We start from the raw sequence: 18,909 nt of genomic DNA on the forward strand, positions 1-18,909 counted from the left end.
AAGAGCTTTTCAGGAAAATAAGAAAATGCAGTATACACATTTTGAGGGTAGGCAGACAAAGCTGTGGTATGTGCAACTTTTATTTCTTTATATACCGTAATGTATACTGACTGTAGGTGAAGTATATATACATAAATACACATACCTGTGTATTGTATGATATTAATATGTTCTCTCAGCATGCTATGTTCCTTTATAGACTTTCCATTTCTAGGAAAAAACAACAATTTTCCGTTGTGTTTGTGTATGAAAATTAATTCCAAGTTGTGGGTTAAGCCTAACTTGGATGTGGTTGTGCCTACAATGCTGAGGACTAGCTCAAATTGACGCGTTTCTTTAGGGAACAGAAAATAATCCTTTTTACTCCCCCTCTCCTAAGAATCAAGGGAGGGGCATGATGAAACCAGATTTGCTTTCTTATTTATTATTTCTAAATTCCTGTGAGTAACTAACCTAGTCATATCCTGTGTCACTTAATGGCTGCATAAAACTATTCACGTTTTAAAAGGAAATGACTGCTCCAGATAATAAACGCACTGTGTTCGAGCAGACAAGGCACTCCCTCTTTAATCGGATTTGAAAAAAAACTTGCACCTTCCAACTTCAATGACGGTGAGATAATGACTCAGACGGAAAACACTGTATTGGCACATTCTTGAAGGGAAGAACCCAAACTCACCAATCTTTCCTTCAGTTGGTAGTTCTGTTGCCAGTCATGGTATTTAAGGTAATACTTGTTTTTAAGAAATGTATCCCCCTCTTGGTTTGTTGCAGTCAACATAGGGAGCTCACAAAATGCAAGTTTCACACATTCAAGCAAGTGTGGCCAGGCTCATTCTTTTATTTTTATTCAGGTGAAATTTTAGTAACTCCGACAGAAATTTTCTGGTCTGTGAACAGGCAGGATGAATGCAGAAACCTGTCTGGGAAAAAGGTTGCATTTTTCATGACACTTTCTGCAGTCAATATGCAGAATAACAATGAGTAGCTCCAATTCAGAAGAGATTAAAACAGGAATATTCACAGACAAAAACTGTGCAGTGCTGTACTCAATAAGGAAGGGGGAAGAACCCCCTTTCCTTAAGGGGAAGGATGAAATCCTAGGACTGTTTGCGTGCTTATAAGAGATACTTCCAAGTGGTGCAATCTAGTGAAAAATTGATTGATTTTCTCTAAAGTAGTTAATTTTAAGCTAAGCTAACATGATACTCAGAATGTTGTACTTTCCAAAGCAAAAGAGACCAAAGACAAATTCCTCCATTTATTTTATATCCACGAAAATAAATCTTAACATGGTAAGTATTTACCTTTTCGTGCTATTTTTGGGCTTGGGAACCTGCAATACAGTTGCCCAGGAGTATAAAGAACAAATGTATACACTCTTCTGAAATTAATTAATATTATTTTAGGAGTCTGGCAATCAGAACTGCTGGATTATTTCCCTGGATTCATAGCAACCTCGAGATCATACCTTAATTTCATTTGCTTCATTCTCAGTCAGTCATGGAGCACACCACTGCGCAATGGAGCAGTCTCCAGTAGATACAAGGTAGGTACGAGAGCCATTGGCTCTGAGCTAGTGTTGGACACACAAATGACTTAAGTACAATGGCTCTTCACCACCCTAATGGAGATATTTTGCCTTCAGACCCACACTAATATCTCTGCACTGCACTGCGGAAGACAGGCATGTGAACAGCCTTTGGCATAGATTAACACGAGCTTTGGCATCTCTGTATCATATTCAGCTATAGGTTCATCTTCATGAGGAAGTTGCTCAAAATACCTACCTCCCATAGCTATTCTATGCTGCTGAGGTAACGCTCTGAGCATGGGCACTTCCAGTGTTGTACAGGTAAGCTTAGTCTAGTTCCCCAAAAGAGATATAATGATAATTCACTACTATTCAGACAAGTTTTTTGTTTGTTTGTTTGTTTGTTTTTGTTTTATTTATTATTATTATTAATTCCTCCCTGGCTTATTTTACAATTACATTCCTGTGTAGACAACCCTCATTTTCTGTTTTCTCTGTTCTGTTTTTCAAAGTGCTAAATTAATGTTACATAGCCTAAATAATAAATAGAGTTTAGAGGAATGAAACATTCTAGTCTAGTATATACACATAGTTTTACTGACATGTGAAATGTTTGTCTGAATGATTTCATACTTACACAGTAAGATGAAAAGTCCCTACAAAAATAGGTAAAAAGTCAAGTCAGAGATTTTTAGTTGGAGAAAACAAACAAAAGTCTAGGATTTACCCTTCCCCTAAAGTTAAACTAACGTCTTCTGCCAACAATAACACAAAAGAATTATATCAACAGAATTATATCAACGCTTCTTCTGTTTCAATATTAAGTTCAAGCATCTGTTAACAACTTATTGCTTGTTGTTGTTGTTACTTGGCCAGATCTTCTATCTGTATACAACCTATTCATGCTGGAGTTCACTTTCTTTTCAATACTTATTTGCTTTTCCCACAGTCTGCTTCTGATTTTCTCTCCTTCAACCTACATTAATTTGACATTTCCTATAGTCCCTTTTATCATGGGCAGTTTTCTCCTAGAAGTCTAAGTCTCTTCACAAACAGTTTCTGTACTAGAGAGCATTTCCTTCTAAGTGAGACAGCACAGCAACAAAGAGGTAATCTCTGACAAGGAAATATGGACAGTTCAATTCATTCACCATAAATATATATATATATTTTTTTCTTTGCTGGAAACATGTTTTATGATTTTGCAGACAATAGATGTGAGGCATTGAATAGGTTGGTTAAGATATTTTAGGGAAGTCAGTTTATTTACCACAGAGTAAAAAACAAGCAAATATACAAAAAAAAAAAAGCCTAATTAAATTAGTAGGGAGTGCTTTGCATTTTTTTATTACTGCTCTTAACCTGAAAACAATAAAGAGAAACTGAGATGCTCTTAAGTCCCTTGAGAGATAATGGAAGTTATAATAAAAGAAACGTACAAATGACTGAACCTCAAGAGATAGACAATTTCTCAGTACTGAGACAAGATTAAATATATCTAGTCTATACCAAGAAGTTTGTCCAACCTGTTTTTCAATACTGTCCGAGATGAGAATTTTAAATTCTCCCTGGGATGTTACAGAATTGTCTGTTATGTTAGGAAAGTTACCAAAGCTGCTTCATTCATAAAGAGGATATCACCTAAGTACTCTGATTTCTGTGGATGCGGGCAACTAGGAACTGCATCCCACCATGTTTTTCATTACCTAGTCAAAAAAGCTAGGGTGCTCCCCTCTCTAGCAGCAGGGCTTTCCAAAGCACTATGCCATCCACCTGTAAGGCATCCAGCAGAACACAAATTTATCTTATAATGATGGAATGCTTTGGATTTTGATGTCACGCCCACCATATCGATATTCACCTTTTTGCTTCCATTTGCTAAAAAATAAAACAAATATGCCTTTGGCAATTCTACCTCACCCCCAACAGTCATCCCAGACAATTTAGCAAGTACCTACAAGCAGCTTGTAAACAGCAGTAGAACATCAAGCTTTCCTTAATTAGATTACACTTTTCAGATCTGAAAACACCTGTTGACCATCTTGTCATCCTGCATATTATTCAAATCAATTACAATATCAGTAATAGTCCTTCACAAGTCTGTAAAGATATAGTCATGATCCATGGAGACTTTCACATCCCTCTGCTCTGAAAAAACAGATTGTAGGAATTCCTACAGAAGCACATCGTTTGCATCTTACAGGCCCAGGAGCTGAGCTTTGCTCTGATGGGACAGGACTGAACTGATAGCAGTGATATAAAGTCCAAACTTACCAAAACTAAGCAAAATACATACAAAGCAGCAGGTATGTAGCTCAAAACAAAAGCAAAGCAATAAATAAATAAAAATAAATAGAACACTGGAAACTGTACCTCTGTGTGTAACCCTTGCTGTGGGCCTCAAAAAGGAGAGTCATTTCTTTGAATATCTGTGCTACTATCTCTGATTTGACCACACTATTTAGTGTGCTGAAATAGCTATGTTGCAACCAGCACCCAAAATAGCTGGTTTAAAAGTAGTTCTTCTGTGTCAACAGTACACTACATGCACATCCCTTGTTACAGAAGAGGGACTGGCTGAAAAGAGAGGGCAAGCTATTAATATGTACAGAAAGCTATTTGTCATATCAAGAATAAGTTGCTTGACAGTACTATTCCTGAGAAAACAGAGTCATCAAAGCTGGACTCAAACACTCATATACTTGCTAATGAGCACTAATAGCAAATCAGATTACATTGGATCAGATTAGAGCTCCTGGAGAAACTGTCAAACATTTCCACAGCTGTGTAGAAGATTACACTGATTCTAGAATAAAGAAGAAGGGCAACCAAAAATTTAATTTGCCTTGGCTGGAAAGCACAAAGCATCTTCCAAAAATTCTATGCAAATTGATGTAAATCACCTACAGTCAGGACAGCCACAAACATTTTGTCACAACATTCTTACTCTTCAAGACATGTAGACTAACTCACTGCTTTTTAAAGCAGTTTAATAAATCGTGAACACTTGCAAGCAACCCAAGAGTTGTCAGCTACTCGACGCATATTCACACACTGTGGCTGTGCACAGCCCCTGGGAAAGGCAGCCCCCTGCTTTGCTGCTTCACTTCCACACTCCCTAAATGTGTGTTTGTTCCTGTATGTCCTGGTGACCGACACCTTTCTGAAGAATCGGCAGAAATGAATCATTTTGTTCTCGTTGTCCTGCTCTTTCAGTGGAAATCAAGTCAAAAAGCTCAGCAGTGAGCACTCCAAAGCCTCGAGCTCCCTCTGCAGCATTTTGGAAGGAATCGTCTTGCCTCAAGGAACCTATAAATTACGTGGTGAGGAACTGGATCATTCATAGCACTCAATTTCTGGGAAAATCGCACTGAAATCTGAGCTGGTCTACTAAATCATTTGTATTAAATTTTATTCTAATGTGGAACCGTTATGATCTGTTGACCCTGGCAAATATTTTCTTTGCCGACCCTGCCCCAAATCGCTTTCAAAGGAAATAACTGGAGGAAAGCACATTCCTTTGGTATTTTCATCTGTGAATGTGTAGAGTTAACAGGCCAGATTCAGATATAACAAAAGGGGCCACTAAATCACTATGCCAGACATTAGAAGTGAATTTAAAAGCATTTAAGTGGTGATTTATATCTTAACTAAATGATGATTTATATCTTTTAGTTCCATGTTTGTTATTAATTTAGACTCCCTGAGAATTACATTGATATATAGGATTAATTTCACACATCTTCCTACAGCAGTGCTGAATGTGACCACTAAGTTCATACAAACCTCAGCTGATGCTTGTCAAGTGACAGAGAATAAATTATGCTGATTTAGACATCCTTCATGTAGACTTGTCTCTGAATTTGGCCTGCTAATATCACCAGGCACAAGCTAGGAGCCAAGTGATTTGGTTCCACCTCACACTTTGTTTTGAAGTTATTTTTCTTGGCAATATTAAAACGAGATTTTAAACTGAATTTTATACTTTTTATGCTGTTATTAGGATTTACATCTGCTTTCTAAGTTAATTCACACACTGCAACTATATTTCTTCTTGGCATCATACTACACTTTTTTATTCATGCTCATTCCTCCACATTAAAGAATCTTCAGGACTGCAGAGAGAAAATACAACCCTCAATACAGGCACAGCTCATCCTAGTTTATGTGACCCTGCAACAAGCTAATTCCCTCCAATTTGCAACAATTAGGGACTCAAAAAAAATAATATCTGCTTTAAACTTGTTTAGTCCACAAATGGCTTTCATCCATGTAGCTAGTTCCACTTACTGGCTTTCTTGATCATGGGCAAGACTGGCTCTGTGTAACAGACCGAAACAGGATGCTGAAAATCTAGCAATTTTATCTAAGGAGGGCTTGTGCCTGTGGGAGTTTTAGAAATGTTTTGGGAGTAGGAGTTGTTCCTCAAGTTGGAATGTGAGACTGGAGAAGGAGATGAGGAAAATGATAACTCCCAAGTTTGTGTATCTGAGACTGCAATCTCTTTATGGCATGGACCAAAGTTCTGTTTGTGTGTTGCAACAATAATAAATTAAAGGATGCACTGGGAACAACTTAGTAATGGGATAGTTTCGGGAATAATCCAAAGGTAGTTCAGGACTTTCCTTGTTCCTATCTATGCTGTGCAGTAAACCTCTATGGTTGCTCTGAACTTTGGAGACCTACAAAACAATGTCATGAACTTGAACTTTCCCTTTCAAGAAAAGTTCACAACCTTTAACCTTCTAAAAAAAATGACTTTAAGACATGAAGACTTAAAATTTGCTCTACTTCAGTTTTAAAGGTCAGAAGTTATTTCATGTCACAATTAACCTTTGTGAGCAACAAGGCCCACATGCCAAGTCCGGTATTTCTAGGTTAAGGCTTGGGTCTCTGGGGGTAGCAGAGGCAGTGCGTGGAGGGCAGAAACTGCTTTCCCAGGTGGCTGCCAGAGATGCCATGGCAATAGCAGTGTCTCTTTGGGAAAGGGTCTCTGGTGCTGCATTTCTTGGTCTGTCAAGTCTGTTCATCAATAATTGGTCTCCTTTCCCCCATTTGCAAAAAGAAAATAAAAAAAGAAAAGAAAGGAAAAGAAAGGAAAAGAAAAGAAAAGAAAAGAAAAGAAAAGAAAAGAAAAGAAAAGAAAAGAAAAGAAAAGAAAAGAAAAGAAAAGAAAAGAAAAGAAAAGAAAAGAAAAGAAAAGAAAAGAAAAGAAAAGAAAAAGAAAAGAAAAGAAAAGAAAAAGAAAAAAAGCTTCCAAAATAACCCTTGTAGATTTAGGTGGTAGGTAAAAAAAAATAAGTGATAACTCTCACGAAAAGGCTAATAATTCTGTGTTTAATGGGGAATCCCCCAGCCTGGGCACAAACACATTACGATTACAGCTTAACCGAAACCAGGACGCAGGGAGCTGGCTCTACTTGTGCAGCAGGCGGCGGGCAGCGTCAAACCTGGCTCCAAGCACACATTTTTAATTCAGTACCACATAACAAGGCAGTTAATCTCCGAGGTATTTAGAGCACTGTGCGGCTCCTAATAACAGACCAGCTGGCAGCGAGCACGGCGACCAGCATTTCGGTGCTGTCAGCGCCTCGGGCACTACCGGGTGGCAGGGAGCTCAGCAGGCTGCTGCCTGCCTCTGACACCTCAGCGGGGCGACTCGGCAGCAGGAGCCGCAGCCCAAACACCCCACATGGAGCCTGCTGACACCCGTGGGCTGAGGTGTCCGGGCACCCGCAGGCGATGGGGGCGCTTCCTCGTAATTCTTTATTTTAAAACACGCGGGGCCCTTTGCTGCCAGACGCCGCCAGCAGGGCCCGCCTGAGGGGCGGAACCGCCCGGCACCAAGGCGGCGGCCGCCATCTTCTAGGGCTGACAGGGAGCCCGCTGCTGCCATCTCGTGGCTGCCGGCGGGCGGGAGCAGGGCCGGGGCAGCAGCGCTCCGCCATCGCGGCGGGGCGGGGACTGGGCTTTGCTTCGCTTCGTTTCTTTTCGTTTCGTTTCGTTTCGTTTCGTTTCATTTCTCGTCCCTGCAGTGCCCGGCCTCCCCGCGTAGCCGCTCAGCGGAAACAGGAACGAAAGCCGCCCGCGGAGGCGGGACTCCGCCAGTCTTCCCCTGCCGCCCGCGTCTCGCCCGGCGCCGGTCCCCCTCTAGGCCTCGGCACCATGGACCCGTTTCTGACCCTGCTGCATTCCTTTTCCTCGAGCCTGTCGGCCGCGGAGCTGCGAGACCTGAAATTCCTCTGCCAGGACAAGATTGGGAAGAGGAAGCTCGAGTCTGTCCAAAGCGGCGCGGAGCTCTTCAACTTCCTCCTCGAGCAGCAGGTGATATCAAGCCACAATGTGGACTGTCTCAAAACGATGCTGAAGGTCATTAAAAGAGAAGATTTGGTTACGCGGCTAGAGCATTTTGTAGAGGAAGGAGAAGCTAATGTACCTGAAGATCAACCAGATATGAATGAAAAACGTAGGTGGATTTTTTTATTCGTTTTATTTTTATTTTTTTCCAAAATAATCACAATAAGTACATACACATCCTCAAGACTGCTTGGAGCACGGTTGCCTGCTGTGGATGAATCCGCTGCTAACAGTGCTTCTGCTACTTAATTGCTCCAGAGGACAGTGTTATGTCCTGCAAGAGTACCATGAGGGCAGCATATGCTGCAAACAGCTTGCTGGAGTGGAAATTACTTCTCTGTTACGCCTGATGGTCACTTGGATGTTTGCTATATACCTGGACCTCCTGGCATATGCAGTGGCTTTTCAGACATGATGTGACATACAGCGTGTGTAATACAGCAACAGTAGTAGCATTTTGCTTAATAAAAATCTTATCTAATGTTACTTTTGGAAATCCATCATTAACATTGTTTTTGCTATTTCAGGTCTGCAGAAGGTAGCTATTGAAGTCATATGTGAAAATGTTGGGAGAGAATGGAAAATGCTGATGCGGAAACTTGGCTTTTCTGAAGTGAAAATGGACAGAATAATAGCAGCCAATCCCCTTAATTTGAAGGAACAATTGGTTCAGTCACTTCGAGAGTGGCAGAAATGGAAGGGGAAAGATGCAAAGGTGACTGACTTAATAAAAGGTCTTCGAGACTGTAACATGAACTTGGTGGCAGACGTAGTTGAACAGAAGCTCGTGCAACTGAACATTGAAACCAAATGAAATCAGTGTAAAAACTCATTCACATCTGTGATGTGAAAGTTAAAAAGCAGAAGTGCCTTCCCATGTTCAAAACCAAAATCACTGTCATTGGTTCTGTTAATTCTGCAATTCATTCATGTGCCTTAAATTAATAGCTTAATTTGTGGTCAGATTAAGACTAACATAAAAAAAAAATCGTTTCATATAGTGCTTTGTAGCTGATGCTTCCCTTTAAGTGATATTAACATTCAGAATAACTAAACTACCCTGTGTAAAAATTCTTACACTTTAGTTCAGCCTCTCACCTGAAAATATTACTAGCTTTATTGCAAGTACTTTTCAGATAACATCTCTGTGAATACATCCATGGAACACTTGTGAGGGAGCTGTAATCTAAAACTTGATAGCTTTTCTTTTGTTTGTTTGTTTTTGTTTTGTTTGTTTGTTTTTTTAAAGTGGCCTGTTTGTAGTGTGAAAGGGGTAAGGAGGTAGAGCTCTTTGCTGTGTAGCGGTTCTTTTTTGTTTTAGGTGGCATAAGATAATATCGTCCATAATCTGTTGAATACGTTTGCTATCAGTAGAAGGATACTAAGAAGACTGTAACCTCACTCTGTAAGATGGCAGTGCAAAAGGCGTAATAACTATTTTAGTGGTGCTTTTTTTGGCAGAAAATATGCCCAGTTTGAAAATAAACATGTTGAAATCAACTGTATCAAGTGCCTTCATACACAGAATCAGAATGGTAGAGGTTGGAAGGGACCTACAGAGGTCACCTTATCCAGCTCTTTTGCTCAAGCAGCAGCACCACCTAGAGCAGGTTGCCCAGGACCTTGAAAATCTCCAAGAATGGAGGCTCCTCAGCCTCTCTGGGCAACCTGTGCCAGTGCTCTGTCACCTGCAGCAAATAGAAATCTTAAAGTGCTTCCTGATGTTTAGATGGAAAACATCACCCTGAGGGAAATGTTCTCCTGAAAGTACCGAAGAAATTTTAAGCATCTCACAAATGTTTACAACAGACTTGTTTTTTTTTTTTTTTTTTTTTTTAAAGCCTTGAATGTTTTAAGATTCTTCACATCAAGTCATCTTGAAGTAGGATTTTTAACTGCAAATATCTAACTACATAGATAGATACCTGAAGGGAGAGGCTTTATTTTTGCTACTGTACCTGTGTGACTTAGCCCCTTTCAAGTTCTCATTACACGGTGCTATTATGAAGGCTGGGCGTCAGAATGTAATACATCACTACTCTTTCTGACACTCACAATTTTCAAGTTTTTCTTGAATTTGGTGATTCTAGTGTAGAAGGGAAGCTGCTGAAATGTGAACTTTTTATTAGAGTTTTTTATGGAAAAATGCATGTGAGAATCATTTTAATTCTAGTGTGCTCACTATCAGTGATGATATACAAGCAAAGGAGCAATGGGTAACACAAGTTTCCATGTCTGTTTTTTTGGCATGTGCAGTTCTTTAAGTACTCCCTTCAATACTTTGTCAGCATCAGTTGTCAATTCCAAAGTTGTGGTAGGAGATGAAATGCTGCACTTCAATTAGATGACTAGCTCAAAAGTTTTAGTGACTGCTAATAGGCTTGGTCTTTGTTCTATGGTATTTAAATAAAATTTTCAGACTTTTTTCTTCCAGCATCTAAGCTATCTTTCTGAGCAGAATAGAGGATAAATTAGCAAAATGAGTTATGTTTGTGATGAAGCAGCTCTGCAACAGTTCCAAGTTCAATCTGTCCAGTGTTTTCCTTACCTACTTGACCTAAGTTTTCTGGTTCACAGAAGATAAACATAGCAGGAATATTAAAAACTATACTGCCTACTACATATTATCAGGATATTTTAAGAATCAATAGGAACAGCTGTTGTAGCCAAGTGCTCATCTGCAAGAAATGTTCTGCCTCAAGATGCGAAACTCAAGGATTTGTACATAATGGATGTTTGAAAACAAAGACCTAGACTGCAGCCATCTCTTAGTACTTCAGGACCAATTAAAAACTATTTTTATTAAAGATTGAAAAGGTGATTGTGAGAGGAACAAAATCAAGTGGAACAAAAATTTTTTATTGGGAGGGAGGGAAGGAGTGTAATTCATAAAGAAATGTGTTATTATCTGGTCAGCAATCTTTATTTTCAAAATCACTATTTTGGACTCACTTTTATAGCTAGAATTAAAGTTTTATACTGTATAATTTTGTGCATATTTCATTAAAACTATTTATTTAAATTAAATGGAACTGTTTCTTTGTTTTATAGAATTGCTGTCTATGAAATGGATCTCTAATTAGGAGAAAATAAATGCTAAGGACACTTATAAAGAAAGGAGTGGTGCTAACCAGGCCTTATATTAATCATGTCACTCTCGGAACATCAAAAAGGAGAAGGGGAGAAAAAGGAGAAAAAAAATATTAATGAATGCAGGAATAGCTTTCAAATGCTGTTGCTTGGGAAAAATTTTCTGCCAGCCATTAGGAGCCTAAAATTGAGCATGATGTATGCATGGGAGACAGGCCTTCCATGAATAACTATTAAAATTGTTTTCTTTATTTTTCTCCACTAGTCATGCTCTGGTAAGGGTGTTGTAGTTGTTTTATAATTAATTAAAATTACACTTTATGCCTCTTTTCTAAACCTGCAGGGTTCTACAGGATGTGTTCAGAAGTTAAATTGATAGATGCTTTGTTGTTCCCTGAAGTCTGTGCTAGCACTAGAGTGTTAGCGTGTACTTAAAACTCTGAATGCATAAGGCAAATGACTTTGCCCATTTTATCAAATTCTTTCTTCAGTACTCTGCAATAATGCCTGCCTGCATATCTGCTTTCTTTTTTTATTATTTTTTTTCCTAATTTCTCATGAGAGCCTTTGTTTCCTCATAGCCTTCAAAAGACAGCACATCAAAACATGCTGACAGTGAAAACTACTCTCTCAGGAGAACTCTTATTTTGGTGGATTGTTTTTTTGGGTACCTTTGCAATCTCTGAGTACTTGCTTGCCATTTCCCATGATGCTTGAAAATATCACTAATTATATACTGCACATTGTGATGGCATTTTTTTTCAGAAGTCGCTTGTTTTCATGACAGAAGTAAAAGAAATTTTCTAGACTTTTAATTAAAATTACTCATACAAATTGGTTGCTGTGAATATTTCGAATGCAATGTTTTATATTCCTTCTTCTCCATTCCCAAAACACAGGCAGCTGTACTTCCTCCAGCCTTTGTTTCAGTCCTAAAGTAATTGGCTACTTTATGAAATCTAATTGCTTCGTTTAATTGTCTAGCACAAAAAACTGGGTAACGCATGCTGTATCTGTATCTCAGAGCTCTCTCTAGCACTCAGCATGTCCTTAATTCAGACTCTGGCTGAGTGGTTTTCAATTTGAATTTAATTTCTAATCACTGTCTTTGTCTCTTCCATAATTACTAAAAGTTAGTTTGCACTATTCTTCCCGTCCCCTGCATAGATCACCTATGTTCTTAAAATATGTTCCAGCATGGAAAACACATTTCCAAGTTGTTTTCCCCCTTTGATTTATTACTTCTTTCCTCTGCCAATGTTTTTATCGCAAGTTTTAAGGCTGCACTGGAATTATTATTAAGGAATTATGGGGGTCAGATGAGAGATGTGGGGTTTTGATGTCTGCAAGCAATGAAAGTTCAAGGACTTTGGAAGAACCTTTGTTTTTATAACAATTTTCCTAGCTGAGGATTACTTAATGTTGAGAGGGTATGTTGCAATGGGTTCTGGGAACTGTAGGTTTAGAAGAAAGGAAGCACAGCTTTGCTCAGCTGCCAGGAAAGTTCAGAATGAAAAGACAGGCTCATGGGGGGCGGATCTCTGTGGAATAAACTCATGGGCACTCTTAATAAGTGCATAGGCATAAGTTTCTTCCGCAGAACTATTTCTCCCACTGTTTCTTCTCAAGAACGTTACTCATGATTTCTTGAAATAGTTGGGTTTAAAATAACAGACATCTGTTCTTGTAAAATTTCGTGTAATACACAGTATTTTACTATGTTAAGTTGGTATTGCTGGTCGAGTTTAAAGTCAGCAGTTCCTGTGACTGGATAAGCATTGGAGGTTGAGATTTTTTTCATTGTTATCCAAATAGGCCATGTGCACAGTCCTAGTTGTTGATGGTGACACAGTTTTCCTTTCTTTCAGCTTGGAGTTTATCAAAGGGAAGGGTTTCTCTGTTTCTCGCAGCTTACAACATTTTGGACAGCTTTCAGTCTACAGAATAACCAGCTGTTGTAGCAAAGTTAAGGTCTTGGAAAGCATTCTCCAAGACTCTGAAGAGATCAGTATATAAAAATACATCTATAAAGCCCTTCCTGAGGACTACATTTCTAATATAGCATAATATGTACTTTTGCTAAGGATAGCAGCTTAATTTCAACTTTGTATGTCTCAGGTCTCAAGAAGGTCTGAAACTGGCATTTTTACTTCATGGCATTCAAGCCTTCAGGACCAGGCTATTCTGCTGTGTAAAACTATAGGGGGATAAATATGGAGCATTGTCATGGAGATGTATAAAGCCTTAAACAGGACTTTCCTGTTGTTAGCTACACATTTACAGGTGACCACTTGTACAGAACTTTTATGCAAAGCAATAACCTTGCAATTAAAAATGTTCTCAATTTTTATAATGTTTGCATTTCTGCTTCTTAATTCCGTTATTCCTAATGATCTCAGCAGCACTATTAGCTTTAGAAAATAATTTTCAGAATTTAATGTCAGTACTTCTGATTATGATCTAACATCTTATATGACTTTAAAACTTTTTCTGTGAGTGTACACACACAACCTGTGGCAAAGATTTGCCCAAAGTGGTATATGGGGACCACATTTCAATACACAAGTGGGTAAGTGATTTTTTTTGCAAAACTGGTACCAGATATATGTACAGTGAATATATAAACAATAACGAGGGTTTTGTATAAAAATTCAGCTACTATTATTGTCATTAACCTTTTCAATTTTTGAGTATTAATGGTTTTTCTTTAGCTCTACTCAATAAGAACCTCATCTTTTTTCCCATTCTTTTTCAGAATTTGTATTTTTTTTTTTTATGAAATAGGATCCCACACCTATATCCATCTGTTAAATAAAAAAGAAGTTAGTATCTGAACAATAGAGCTAAATGCTTATCTTTTTTTTCCCAACTAGTAGTCTCCCTGAGAGGCACTTCCTGTAGTTTCTAGGCATATTGCCAAATTTTGAAAAAAAAAATACAGGGCAAATGGGAATGAAAAGGGTGCAGCACCTGGCAGGTCTGGGCTATGGTTTCTGGGATCGAACTCCTGTATTTTTCTTGATGCTCTGCTAAGTGGGGGCAGAATTTAGTCACGACTTCCTGTCTGTAAAGTCCCTAGTGTGTGAAACCCTGGTTGGCTGGAATTGCCCTCAAAGCCATTATTCCAATGGCAACTGCTTTGTGCTGGAGTGCACTGGGCATGTGGCTGCAGCATGCTACCACCTTCTGGCTATCCCAGCTAGCTGAATAATGTTTGGAAGCTGTTACTAATTGGGAGACTTGCTGCCATCTCCAGTTATTGACCATGTCAATAATCCCAGCTCTAAGTGCAGGAACATAAAGCAGAATTCCTGACTTATTTTTCTCCCTTCACTGCCCCACTGGAACAAGACACATGAGAGAGCATGGGCATAGGATTAAGGAATTGACTTTTGACATTTTTCTAAACACCAGCTGAGCATATGGTGCTTCCATTTCTATATCTAACTTGGGCTGTAAAATTCAGACTTGTGTGTCTAACTGCATGTTTGTGCATGAAGTAACTAATATGTATGCAGATGAATGAAAACTAATGAGAGCTAAAAACAACAAAGCATACATTTCTAGCTAACGGCTACTTGCAGCCCTGTTATATGCTACCTAAATAAGTGGACTTGGTTATTTATATTTTTCTTTATAACATTTTCACAAAAAAGAAGTCACTTTGAATGCTAAAGAATGTCATGTCTCCATATGTGAAACGTGTGATTCATTACATCAAAATGGTAAATGTCTCACCTGGGCTGTGAATGTCAAGGGATATTAAATGTTATAGTATGTTATAGATAACTGTTTGTAAGCCCTTTTGTTCTGTACAGTGTGGTTTTTTTCCTTTCATTTCCTGGAACTTCATTGTTACCAGCACTCCAGCCCTTACTCACTCCGAGCTTTTACTCACACGACTGAATGAGACCACTGAGACGAGTCAGAATTTGAACCCGGTAGTCCGGGGTTGGCAGTATATTATGCTAGTCTAACATGAGTACCTGACTGTGAATAGGAGACACCTGCAAACGGTGGATTTGGCTGTAAGAGTGATGCTGTAGATGAGGCCCTCCTTTCCATCTTGGTTCGGCATGGCAGGATGGTGTCCAGCTGCTTCTGTGCCTCCCACCTCCTGCACTAGCCAAGATCCCAAACAGCCCCTGAGCTCCTCATCCGTGTAGGTAACTGATGCCATGCTCCCTGCAGCCTCAGTGGGTAACTAGAAGCAGCTGGAGCATGGCATAGTACACTCTGGCCATCATTTTCTCCCTAGGAATGCCTCCTACTTTCTCCTCATGTTGCTTAAAGTGGGAACAGGTGCAGGGATCTTCGTCAGGGTGAGAGATCCTCAGCCCTGGGAATTCCTGATTCTTGAGTAGTCATTCCTTCTGGATAAGCTACTAAGTAGTGCGAAAAGAGCAGGTCATTCTGGAGACTGAAAGCCTGAGACAGATTTTGCCTCTCTCTTCTCTGTCATGTGAATTAAGGCTTGCAGAAGCATCTAGGCCAACAGCCTCAAAGTAGATTCCACCGCAAAAACAGCTGGAATGCTTACCTATTTTTAGTGTCAATCAACACCTTTGAAAGCTCTGACTTCTCTTTCACACATAATGTAATGTAATACTATTGCTAATGCATTTCCTAGATTAGTATTCTTACAGCTTTGTAGAGGATTATTGTTATTAGGGATGTATTTAGGTCGGCCTGCATTTTAAGGGGGACTGTTCTAGTAACCAGAGACTCCAGCACTGCAGAGCCCTGCCTCCTGTGCAGGACTTGCCTGCGAGGTGAGATGTCTGCTGCTCGGGTTTGACCTGTGGGGAGCTCAATTTGTTTTATGAGGTCTGAGAACTTCCCATGGGCTAATTCAGGTGAATTAGAGAAAGAATTATGGATAAATTAGATCACAGTTTCTTTTGCTTAAATGGCACCTAAAGTGCCTCATGGGCACTATTCTATTTTCTCCTTTAAAAGGTTACTTTCATCCCTTATCTCCCTCCCGCAAACTCATATCCCCCCCCCCCCCCCCCACACACACACACATCATTAAAAGTTGAATAATTATAACACAGAGGCCTGGGGGAGGACAAACACTGGTTTTCTTGGTGGTTTGAAGACGACTTTGACATTGCTTGAATCATCCCTAGTTATTCAGACAGCCTGATCCAGTGGTTTTCAATGTTTTCAGATATGATTACGACAGACTCAACTAGGGGAAAATGGGCACCAGTAGAAATGCCACGGTACCTGCAAGCAGGTCAGGGAATATCCTGTTTTTTTGAAACGTTATCACATCACATGTTACAGCAGCAGTGGCAGCTTCCTGTTTTTCCATGCAAAGAGAATCAATGGGCTGTTGCTGGCTGAAAAATGCTGCCAGCTTCTTTTGGTCATGTGTTTTGGTATTAGAGGTGACGTTCTTGAAGGCAGGCAAAACTGTTTCTAATAATGCAACCAAACTGAGCCATAGGAGCTGAAAACAAAACTCTGTGCACTGATAAACCTTGTGAAGAACTACTTGGTGTATGTGTATGTAGGCTTTTCTGCTGCAGTTTGGCTACAGACTGATATAGGTAAGAGATGCTGTCTCTATGAGCACTTAAAATTGGCAGTCCCTTCCCTGTTGCCGCTACCATACATCTTGACCTTTCTGCAGAAGGTATGATAAAAGAACCCGGTCCGGCAAAGTATCACTGCATTTGTTACCTGAAACTTTAAACTGGCACTGTAGACTTTGGTTGGTATGAAATTTGACGGATCTTGTTACAGCATAAATTTGGTACTGAAGAATGTTTTTTGGTTGGATAACTTCTACTGAATATTCCCCTTACTAGCTGATCTATAGCAGGTAAGTGCAGTACATAACTGCCAACTTTTCATGCAGGGAACATAACTGTTTGTACATGGCTTAAAGATACATTACAATCCAACTTGTGCTGGGCTATCTTGGTGAAAGAAAATTGTATGATTTATCATGAGACAAAGAAAGTGTTAGACACGAAAATGTTGTGCCTCCCCAATCCTGATATGCTTGTGTATGTGTATATATACATCTCCATGTATATATGTGTATATATAGCGTGTGTATGCATATGCATACATGCACACACCCTTAAATAAAGTTATTTGATACAATCTGGAAAACAAGACTTTCCTGACAGGGCTATTTCTCAATACTGTTTCTCAGACTTATGTCTACCACTTGTAAGCTGTATACTACTTCTGCTAGAAACAATTGTGTTGTATTTTTGGGCCAACGCTAAATATGAAGTACAAATGCAGGGCAAGCTGCTGCATCTTCAAGATTAGGCAGAGCAAAAGTGATCTTAAAACAGTTTCATTCTCACAGATTTAAATGCAAAAGTTGGCTTAATTCCTAGTATACATTAGAGCAGTGATTGTTTACTGTTATGTTCAGCATTTTCCCTCAGTGTAATACTTTAGGCCAATAGAAATTTGTGATGCTGACATTAACCCTCTGTTCTTTCCCCTCTTGCTCTTGCAGGCAGCAGCTGTAGACACTAGAGAAATTCTTCAGTAAGCACTGCGCATTTTAGAAGCAGCATACATGACCAAAGTGAACACAAAAATCCCTCCTTCTTCTGCACACTTTAAATTGGGTTGTCCATGGCACACGTGCCGTTCACCCCTGAGCTGCAAGCAGCACAGCTCAGCAGCAGTGCTGCTTCACAGCCTGTCAGTAAATGATTAAGGCAGAAGATAGGTGAGTATCAGCCACTTCAGTCTTTGGATTCACTGATAAAGAGTACAAAGAACAATTTAGCACCAAGTTTCTTGATGGATTTTGTGATGAGGGCAACAGTTCACTGAACTGAAACTGCCAAATTATTCTCACCTTGTCTAGACTTAATATTTTGTGTTGGTATATGAAGAAATGTTAACAATTCCCAGAAGTTTTAGGCATTATCATCTAAAATTGTTTAAGGGACAAAAGGGAGTTATGTTTATTTGGATTTGCAAGAGGATCTGACCTGTGTTTGGAGTGCTGGCTGGCTGACTGTGTGCAATGCACAAAAGCAAAGAGCAACGTTCTCTACCTCTTTGCACAAACGCTCAGGTGTGTTGTGGCAGCTTAATTTACAGACCGAAGCTAGAACCTGTTCATAGGTAAATATTTATGTTGACTCTTTTAAACGTGAATTACAATACAAACATATGGTATGGTCAAAGTGTCTTTAATATGAACTGTGTTCGGGAGAACAAGGAATTTAGCTCTGAAATAAATCATTTGCCCTGCTTGTTACAGCATAGATGAGCTATGTCAGGACTGCTGTTTTTTCTATTATGTGTTATTCCTAATTATATCTTACCCAGGATGGCTTTCAGCCATTTTCTACATGTTTTTTATTATTCTCCCTTTGTTTAAGGATTAACTAATCGATGTGGCTTAGAGACAAGACAATGACAGGGCTTTTTCAGCTTTTGTCCAACTTCCTAAAAATAATGATCTTTTAACCAAGAGCTGAGAGAGGGTTACATTTCATATCTTTGTCTCTTATTTATTTTGCAAGCTACACACCATGTAATCTTTCAGCAGCTAGATTGCAAGTGCCTTTTTACCTAATAACTGCTATTAATTAATTATTTGATAAAAGCTGTGTAAATAGCTCTACACAAAGGAACACTCAGGCAAACAGAAGAAGGCAAAATGAAAACCGAGTGACTAAGAGTATTATCTGACAAAACACAGGGGCAAATCTTTTGTTGGTAGCTAAGGTGAGTCAAGAGACTACCCATTAAGACCTTGAAGGCAACTGACTGCACGCTGCATCAGACCTCAAGTGCAGATAAATGCACTCTGGTAAGATGCCTGAACTGAAGGGAGTGACCCACAGAGACCAACCAGTCAAGGACCACATTCTGTTTCTATAAACTCTGACTGCAGTTAGAGCAGGCAAAACTGTTCATATCAGGGTGTGTGT

General features: G+C 39.4%; 1 protein-coding gene across 1 annotated transcript; it reads left to right on the forward strand.

The window, feature by feature from the left end:
- Positions 1-7,569: 7,569 nt before the first annotated feature.
- Positions 7,570-10,918, forward strand: FADD (Fas associated via death domain). Its single transcript, XM_082761761.1, has 2 exons — positions 7,570-8,000; positions 8,419-10,918. Exons 1-2 carry the CDS (start codon positions 7,700-7,702, stop codon positions 8,703-8,705), a joined length of 588 nt encoding a protein of 195 aa, XP_082617887.1. The 5' UTR covers positions 7,570-7,699; the 3' UTR covers positions 8,706-10,918.
- Positions 10,919-18,909: the final 7,991 nt, after the last annotated feature.

Source organism: Aythya marila (assembly GCF_965140915.1).
Source record: "Aythya marila genome assembly, chromosome: 5".
Classification (NCBI taxonomy): Eukaryota; Metazoa; Chordata; class Aves; order Anseriformes; family Anatidae; genus Aythya; species Aythya marila.

Coding starts and splice junctions, on each gene's coding strand:
- FADD (XM_082761761.1), top strand. CDS start 7,700: ATGGACCCGTTTCTGACCCTGCTGCATTCCTTTTCCTCGAGCCTGTCG. Junction 8,001..8,418: donor ACCAGATATGAATGAAAAAC/GTAGGTGGATTT, acceptor TTGCTATTTCAG/GTCTGCAGAAGGTAGCTATT.